The 9,924-nt window shown below is 39.4% G+C and overlaps 1 protein-coding gene across 1 annotated transcript in view; it reads left to right on the top strand.

Moving 5' to 3' along the window:
* KIF16B (kinesin family member 16B) overlaps positions 1 to 9,924 on the top strand; it is a 640,246-nt gene that overhangs the window by 423,886 nt on the left and 206,436 nt on the right. The window contains exons 15-16 of the mRNA XM_007946387.2: positions 1,963 to 2,045; positions 3,498 to 3,586. Coding sequence (XP_007944578.2) covers positions 1,963 to 2,045; positions 3,498 to 3,586 — 172 coding nt within the window. The remainder of the gene's footprint in view (positions 1 to 1,962; positions 2,046 to 3,497; positions 3,587 to 9,924) is intronic.

Genomic DNA, 9,924 nt, shown 5'->3' with positions numbered 1-9,924 from the left:
TGTGTCTCCTTTTTTGGTATTTTCACACAAATTCTTCTGCTAGTTGGGGTTTAGTCCACTTTTGTATCCTTCCCTTCAAGGTTCAGGGGTCCAAGATTATCTTCTGTGTCTGTGTTAATTGGTTTCCCTTTTCTTTGTTGAAGTGTGTCTGTGCAGTCCTTGTGCCTAGTCCGCCATCTTGCCGGAACTCCTCTAAGTATTTTTAAGACATTTTATGTCACATGAAAATTCTCTCCCTTTCCCTCCTATACAAACAAGTTTATTTGTTCTTAAATTAGGCAGTGGAGTAAGAACTTCCCAACGCTGCTTCCCTAACTTCTTATTCAGCATCAACAGAACTTTGCTTCTTGGGCTGCCCCTATCATAAATGAACATCTCTCCTTCACTGTGGGTGCTTTTGTAGTATATTTATATTTTGTCTATGTGTGTTTTCTCTAAAGTAATTAAGATTCAAAATGAAGAAATCTGAAGCAAAAGTACAAGGGTCTTTTTGTTTTTAATGGCCACAATGCTCTCTTAACTCATGTCACTTTAGACCACGCCCAGGGAGCTCCTTGACATCCATGCTAGCTTTATACAGCTCTGACCTTAGAAAGCATTTGTCTGTCTGTGCCTGTCTGCCTATTGATCTATTGATCCATCCATCCATCTAATATAGCTAAACTTTGGCTACCAACCCAATGATCTTTTTTCCCTATGATTATCCCCATTGGGCATTTACCTTGAGTTATTTATCAGTTGTACAGTTGTATTCTGAATAATCAGGACCCTAAACCAAACCCAAACTTACTGCTGTCAAGCAGATCCAACCCATAGCCACCCCTCTTTGGGTTTCCAAGGCAGTATCACTCCAGAAGTAGATTGCCCAACCTTCCTTCTGAGAAATGGCTGGTTGGTTGGAACTGCCAGCCTTCTGGTTAGCAGTCAAATGCCTTAGGGACCTAGTCACTAAAAATGATTCTTTCTTTTATGTCTATGGTGGCCATCTAAATGTTAACAAGAAATAGTGTTCTCACATGGAAATAGATATATATTGCATGCATACAATTTTTTTCTGGTCCGATTCCGAGGGAGATTTTAATAACAGCTGTATATACTCTGGGAGCTTTGGTGGCATAGTGCCTAAGGCATTTGAGTGCTAATCAGAAGGCTGGTGGTTCAAACCCACCAACCCCTCCTTGGAGGGAAGGTTGGGCAATCTACTTCTGTAGTTCTACCACCTTGGAACCCCAAGGGGAGGGGTCTCTATGAGTGGATTCGACTCCACGACAGTGAGTATTTATACTCTGCCAATTTCACTGTATTTTCTTTTGAAAGAAGTTTCTTTTGAGATCTCTGCCTTTACAGGCATTAATAAATATGCCCTAAATTTGCAACCATATGCTTTGCTTGGTATTTAATTACAGTGTCTCTTATTTTTCTTCTAAAACAAACAAAATTAGACTTTTGATTTTTTTAGAAGAATCAATCTTTATATTAACTTTTACATTTCATGCTATGTTTTAATGCCTAGAGCCATCATTTCTGCTTTGGGTAATAGTAGTATTGTGACACTCAGATTAAAAAAAAAAAAATTCACAGATTTAAAATAGGCTGTATTAAGCTGATTTTAGGAATTGGTGGGTAGTATAAATGGTTAATACATTTGACTGCTAATTGAAAGGTTAGAGATTTGAGTCCACCAAGAAATGCTTTGGAAAAAGGCCTGTGATATACATCCAACAAATCAGCCATTGAAAACCCTATGGAGAACATTCTACTCTGATAGACAGGGGGAGACTATGAGTTGCAATTGATTGAATGACAAGTATCTAAGCTGATTTATGAGATTAAAGCTTTCCCTTGTTAATACTATTTTATAATGCACTTGAAATTACATTACAACTGTAGAATTCCTTACTATGATATTGCCAACTCAGCCAACCATTTATTTTTTTTCTTACTGTTTTTGTGTGTTCTTAGGTGCTGTAATACTCTTGGGAAGAACCAATATGTTTCGCTTTAACCATCCCAAGGAAGCTGCCAAGCTCAGGGAGAAGAGAAAGGTGAGCAGCATGAAATGTGTAGATGTGAACTTGTGGCTTGTGGTGGTGTTGGCAGGGGCAAGGAGTAGTCTCTGCTCTGTTTCCAACAGTTTGGCTTTCTGGAGTACTGAAACACTTGAAAAATAGTTTTATATGCTGGATTGATTCTAAGGATTTGCTTCCCAGCATATTATTGACAGATGAAGTAGGAAAACAAGTATGTGAAGTCCTGAGCAGGCAAGGAGAAACTGTTCTTTCTAGTCCCTCTTCTCTAACTCCCTCCAAAAGGAGTGGGCATCATTTTACATTAAGTGGAGAGTGACTGCCACTTAATCAACATCTATTTTAGAAATTAACCCAATGTCAGAATTATAGTCATCCAAAAATCTCCATCTTTATTTTCAGCTATAGTAAATATTATTTTCTATTGGAGTGTGAAGCAGAGAAAGGGTGAGTTTAGGGCATTTGTGTAAGATTCTAGGCTTGGTGAGAAGGGGACATCTAAAGGGCATTTTAAGTGCTATATGGAGGAGTTTGTCTAAAGTCCAGAGACAAAAAAAAGAACGAGAGGGAGAGCAGTGTTTGTCTTGGCATTGTGGCTGGTCCTTAGACTGGTGATGATAATCAGGACTACAGCTAACATTTCTATATGCCAGTCACAAGCAAAACTTCTATTATATTTTATTACTTCCTCTGAGCAATAGTGTTTACTACTTCCATGGTACAGATGATTGAAATAAGAAACTGAGACTGAAAGAAATAGTCTCTAACTCTTTCCCTCAGCAGGGAGTTAGCAGGGGCTGTGGCCTTGACCTGCCAATAGGAAGCATTTGTCTCTACCACTGAGTTACCCAGCTGGTCATCCTGGCAAGCTTTTTTAAAGGACTACTTGAGGTGGCCAGTGCCTAAGATAGGAGTTAAGAGAATGCTGCTTTTCTAGGCTGCTCAAGTCAAGCCTTTGATCTTTTGATGCACTGTTGCAGAATGAGTTAAGAGAAAATATGTTTGCCAACAGTTTTCCATGGGAGCGAAATAGGACTGACTGTTACTTACTGGTCTCTTGACCTTGTCCTCTATCTTTATCACTCAATAAGCGTATTTCAGTATCTGAGTGCTACTGACAGGAGATTGCTGCCTGCTAAGGAACTAGGTTGACTCAGCCACCATGACCCCTTCCTTCTAGCTCAATACAGCCTGGTGGGGGAGATCAGTAGGGCCTTGAAATTCCAGGTGAATCTTTCTAGCCCTAGAATACCAAGGCTATGCTATGCTTAGTTTAGGATTTGGGGTTGAGAAGCATCCGTAGCCTGACTGTCCCTGACTTGTCAACGGTTGTCCCGGATTGTTGTATGTGCTTATTAGGAGTGCATACCCCTCATTGCCGTTCCCTCTCCAGTTCAAAGTAGTGAGTCAAGAATACTGGCGTTCCCTTGACCAGGAAAGTAACAGCTCTGCTCTGTGCTCTGCTCTTAGAGTGGACTTCTGTCCTCCTTCAGCTTGTCTATGACTGACCTCTCCAAGTCCTGTGAGAACCTCTCTGCGGTCATGTTGTATAACCCAGGGTAAGTGAACAGCAGCAGCTCCTGTCCTGTGATTATTTCTCTTGTAATGTTTCTTATGCCAACTACATTATAATCACTCGATAAAAAGTGAACTGCAATTGCCCCTCCTTATCCAATCAGCCATAATCATTTTCCAGTTTCTTTTCCAATCCTTGATATATATGTATATAATTTTACTCAGTTATGATCGCAACATGAATAGAATCAGTATTCTGATTTTTCATTTAACATCATAATAAGCATTACTATGGGCTGTCACAAGCATCATTATAATTTTCATAATTATCTAATCTTTAGAGTTGTCACTTTGATCATTCACTATAATCTCCCTTTGGCTTATGCACTCACTTTAATCTCATTTTATAAATTATTTGTCGTAGCCTATAATCAAGAGATGGCCTTGATTCTTAGTATCAAGTAATCCAGAGAATTATTATCACTACTTTCAAACACTAGGGGATTACTGAAGGCACACATAATGATATTTTAAATGGACTTAGTGGCTAGGTGACCTTGAGTGGTCAGCTTTAAGGTCCTTGGTATCTTGATCAGTAAAATAACTGTGGTAATGAAAATGTCTGAAAGCAAGGAACTAAATGAAAAGACTGTCAGGATCCTTTCCAGTTTTGTTAAGTTTTATAATTTTATCTTTTTTACCAGTAGAATCTGGTATAAAATAATAGAAATAAATGTACTAGCTGAATAAGTAAAATGGAACTAGCAACAACAACATCTTCTGCTAGAACTGCCGTTTATTTTGTAGTTACTCTATACCAGGCACTGTGCTTAGTACTTCACATTCATTATCTCTCTTAATTCTCATAAACAACCTTACCCTCACTTTACATAGAGCTATGATATAAATCCAGATCTTTGCAATTCTGAAACCCATGCTCTGATCATGATCCATCCCTATTGTCCTCCAGGCTGGGGGCTGATTCAGCTCTATACCTGTGGCCCACAGCTCAGCACTTCTAACACATACTAAACAGTGCTCAGTGGCACTGACTTCTTCGGCTGTGGTTTGTGGAAAGCAAGTAACTGCAAGGAGTTTCTTTGTTATTGTAGAGTTTTAAAATTGGCAGGGATCTTGGATCACGTTTCTGCGTTCTTCATTTTACAGGGGAGCAAGCTAAGGCCCAGGGCTATGCCTTTCTTAGACTTAAAAAAAAAAAAAAAAAAAAAAAAGCAAGTTAGTGCAACCACGACCAGGGCTGAAGTCTCCTGGGGCCTGCCTCCTCACAGGACTGCTAGAAGCCTATGGAGTTTCCTCCTTGTTGTTAGACTTTGTCTTGCTATTCAGCCTTTCCATCTTGGGTTACTGAGTAGAGTTGTACTCATTAAATAAATCTACATTAAAGTAAGCCATTTGTAAGACCCCTGAAAAGTGAAAACACTCTCAGAGCAACTGAATGGATTATCTCTACTGTGGAAGGCATGTTTTGATGTAGGTCTCAATTCCTTAAAATAGTGTTAACGGTAGCCTTTTGTGGTGACTGAGAATTAATCATTCATAAATTTGTTTTGTTTAAGTTTCATATAATATGTGTGTCCTTAGGGTTAGTTTCTGTTTAAATAGTGTAATTCCATCCGTTAACTATTGTTTATCTAATTAAATTGTGCTATGATATGAAGAGTACTTGCTTAGAACTGTCTCCTGGCTCTATACCTATTTTCTATCCTGGAATCCAGGTATCTCATTTCCTTATCCTCAGTGGTGGTGCCTTTTATTTTGAAACTACTTGGAACTGTAATGTTGCATTCACTGCCTTTGAAAAACAAAACATGATCTGTAGTCAGTCTTTCCTCTGGGACACAGGGTCACCAAACCTGAGCTCCTCTTTCTCTTTGTATAGACAGGTCAAAGTACTTTTTTCTCCCCACAAACATGGGAAAATACGTAGTTCTTTTAAAAGTGATACTATTTTTTTTTTTAACTTTTTACTGTGATTTGTGTGAAAGTTTACTGAGCAAATTGATTTTCCATTCAACAGTTGATACACATTTTATTTCATGTTGTTGATTGTAGTCCCCTCAATGTAACATCACTCATCCTATTTCTTCCTGGTGTTTCTCATTTCTATTTTTCCATCTTTCCTAACACTTCTTGCCTTCTGAAGTTTATCCTGGGGCAAATGCTTCCCTTTTGATCTTGAATAGTTGCTTGATCTAAGGAATGTATACCTTGCTAGTGTTATTGTTCATCTTGTAGATCTGTTGTTTATCTAAAAATTGAGCAAGCCAGTTCAAGGTTTGAAGTTGTGACCAAGGACAATTGTTGTCTAGGTTCCACCAGTCTCTGTCCGATTGGTAAGCCTGGTATTTTTTATGATTTTGAGTTTTATTCCACATTTTTAGAATTCCCACTCTATCGAGGACCTCCTAATATGATCCCTTTAAGGCCTTTGACTGCTAACCAGAAGTTTGGCAGTTCAAACTCACCAGCCACTCTGCAGAAGGAAGACTTGACAATCTACTTCTGTAAAGATTTCCCCACCTTATAAACCCAAAGGGGGTCGCTATAAGTCTGAATCAACTTCATAGCAGTGAGTTTAGTTTAGTTTTGGTTTAGAGTGGTTGGTAGTGGTAGTTGGGTACCATTTAGTTCTTCCGGTGTCATGGTTGTGGAGGCTGAAGTTCGTGTGATCCATTAGACCTGTGGACTGATTGTTTCCAGGTGTCTTTAAGTTTCTTCACTCTTCTTTACTCTGGATGGGGACAAACCAATAGTTGCACCTTAGATGGCTGCTTGCAAGCTGTTAAGAACCCAGTCACTTCTTACCAAAGTAAGATATAGAATATTGTCTCTGTGGACTATGTTGTCCAAGTGAAAAATGTTAGTGGCTTGGATCTGAGTGGTGGCCATAGAGATGGAGAAACAATGATGGATTTTAGATGTACAGTCAGGCAATCTACTCTACTTCCCTTGATATATTGCCTCAGAAACCCAAGGAGGGGTTGCTACGGGTCAGATCCGACTCAACAGCAGTGAGTTTGGTTTTGAGTTTAGTTGGCAGAACTAGTTGATGACCATGGAAATAGACTGTAAATAAAGGGAGAAATGAAGGATAATTTATACATTTCAGGTTTGAACAACTGGGCAATTGTTGTTGTTATTATTTGCCATCAACTCACACCCGACTCATAATGACCCCTCCTTGGATTTCCAAGGCAATATCACTACAGAAGTAGATTACCCCATCTTCCTTCCAAGGAGTGACTGGTGGGTTTGAACCGCCAGCCTTCTGGTTAGCAGTCCAAATGCCTTAGGGACTATGCCACCAGAGCTCCTAACTGGGCAATTAGTGCCACCCTTTTCTGAGATGCAGAAACAGGAGGGATGATCTGGGATTGGCAAGTGAGTAAGACATCTGCTCATGTGAGTGTTTTTTGTAATTGAAGCCTTTTGAAGTTAGAGGCTTTCTCTTAATAAATGTTTATAAAACATATAAAAATGAAATTTTAGTAAGATCCATGAGACCTATTACGAAACATTTTCAGTAATTTTTCTGGCTGTCAATGTTCCAAACATTACAAAGTAAGCATATTATGTGAAGGGATGAGAGATTTTGTGGCACAGGTCAAGTCCTAGGTAACACTACAGTCGTTGAGTAATCAAGGTCATATTCAGGATTCTCCAGCCACTCCTCAGAAGGAAGATTGGATAATCTACTTCTGTAGTGATACCGCCTCGGAAACCCAAGGAAGGGTCAATATAAGTTGGATCTGACTTGACGGCAGTGAGTTTGGTTATTTATTTATTTTTTTTAATTCAGGATTCTGAAACAGATAATGGGAAAAGAGCTTCATGATGAAATGGAGAATTAAGCCAATGCAATAAGATAATTCAGGTGAGAAACTGTCTGTTTTAGACTGAATTACAGTTGGCCAAGGAGATGGTTCTAGATGCATCTGATAATAATGCCATTATGCAGCCTGTTCACCTAGCTTCAATTAATGGTATTTTATCTCTTTAACTCCTACAACTCAGTTGCACAAATTCAAATAAAAATTACTTAATATTCCATCATGCCTTCTTTGTCTCTGGCTTCTAGGCCCCCTCAGCTTCACCTGCTGTAGAGAATTATTACCCATGAATTAAAACATAGTTGGAGAAAAATTGTCTACTCTGATTTATGGGAAGCAGATACTTTGTTGTGGAGTTGTTTGGTCCAGCAGACCAGCAGAGAGAAAGAGAATTAAAGCTATAAGGCTTGCTATTTATATTTTGTTTTTGATGTTGCAAGTGCAAAGACCTTCAGCCTAAATTAAGTACCACATAATAAACGAGAAACAAATATGATTAATACTTGAGCCCCAGCTAAATAGTTGTTATTAAAATCTAGATAATAAACTGCTTGGACACAAGAACATGCTAGTTTTTTAAGATGGAAAAAAATAGGACCAAGATGCTTCAACAGATCAATGTGTATTTATTTAGGGCCTGCTATATGTGGAGAGCACATAGGTGTGAGAGGCGGTATCTTCTCTTGTGGGAAAACATATGCATGTATGTGAATGTGTGCAGAGAATGAAGAGAAGGCAGTTCATGATTCATAGTAAAGAGAAGTGGGTTAAGTAGTCAGTGCCTGGGAGGTCAGATGAGAAGGTAGTGCTGCTGGGAGTTTGAGTGCCTAGGATGGGATTCTGTTTGTGCTGCTAGGTACCTCTTTGTCATCTGGGTTACAACAGCATCTTATTGATGTCAAGATTCCTTCCAGCTAACATCAGGAGATCTGTGTCATAAATCTAATTCACAAGAACCTATTTTCCTTGAAAGCTAGTAGAAGCCAGGTATTTTTCCTTATCAAAATGTCTTCTTCAGTCTTCACTTAATTCAGCTTACTCTCAATACCATACCAACACACAGTCTATAATAAACAGCTAGAGCCCATGCCAAGAGATTAGTGGTACAATGAGGGGTAGTCAGGACCTCTAAGGAATCCTAAGTAAAAAGATGTTCTGAAGCCTTTGGTGTAGTCCTTCTTCTATGTGGTAGAAGACATAGGGATGTAAGAAACCTGTAACAATGCCTTGTTTGGAGAGTAGGAGAGGAAGATTTCTAACAGAAACTTTGGCCCTGGATGCCCACTCACCCCTTAGTAAGTATACCCAAAATATCTCCCCTCAGTTCTTCTTGAGAATTCTCTTTATAATCTCCATGTCACAGATGAACTGGGTTATGTGCTGGGCCCTGAGATGTTTGCATGTAGGGTAGGCATACTGGAGAGAAGATACTCTGGGAAAAGAAAATTGCATGACTGGACTAGATGAGTGCTAGAAGGGGAGAGAGTCATGCAGAGGGTTGGGAAGAGAGAGAAGAATCTGCACAACGAAACCTGGCTGTGGAGTGCTCCAAAAAACAAGCTCAGCATTTATGGTTCTCTTGTAAAACTGGCAGCTGTTCTTTGGGGAAATGTGCTTTTGAGTTTGAGGAGGATACATTAGAAGAAGGAGAGAGATTTCAGCTGGAGTTCCTCGGGCACATACATATGAACTACGTATGTGTAATATTTTTACGACTTCTGATTAGCTTGTTTTTAAAGGATGTTTAGAATTTATCATTCTATGGCTTAAAACACAAAAGATTATTTTCTACATACTCTTAAGCATTTGATAACTTATTTCTCCACTCCTTTTTTTTTTTTCTTACCCCCACCCACAACCCCACCCCCTGGTTCCATCTTAAGAATGTCCAATCTGGAAAACACAGTGTTTAGAAATAATAGAGAAAAAAAAAAAAATCTCAAAATTCACTTCTTCCAATAGGTATAGTAAATGAATGATTTACCTATGTCTAATATGAATAGATTTTCTGATGAATACATGACCTCTCCTAAGCCCCTGCCAAATTCAGTTTATCCAGGTTATTTCAAAGCCCAGTAGATGGTAGGGCGTCCAGAAAGCCTTTTTCGGAGAGGAGCTGCAGGGCAACTTTGCAACATAGAGAGATTGTCCTGAGGGCGCAGTGGTGAGAACACTGAAGAAGGTACTGCAATTCCTCTCCAGGCGAGGGTTCAACCTGAGTCTGTGATTGAAGGGACCTAGAAGAACAGGTGGATTGTAGAGATATTTTGGGCAGACAGTCATGAGCCCTAAATGATTATTTGGATGTTGTTCTGGCTACCTAGTGCCGCTCTGACAAGAAATATACCACAAATGGGATGGCCTTAACAACAGGAGTTTATTCTTACAATTTGGAGGCTTTAAGTCCAAGCTCAAGATGCCAGGCTTTAGAGGCTAGATGAAAGCCCCTCAACCTTGGGTTCCAGCTCTGCCTCCTGCTCCTGGCCCACTGGAGCTAGGGGCATTTCTTTCTTTCTTTCTTTCTTTTTTTT

Source organism: Orycteropus afer, unplaced genomic scaffold, assembly GCF_000298275.1.
Source record: "Orycteropus afer afer isolate SDZICR_OR568_19922 unplaced genomic scaffold, OryAfe1.0 scaffold00158, whole genome shotgun sequence".
NCBI lineage: Eukaryota > Metazoa > Chordata > Mammalia > Tubulidentata > Orycteropodidae > Orycteropus > Orycteropus afer.
This window is presented reverse-complemented; position numbering and strand designations above follow the sequence as displayed.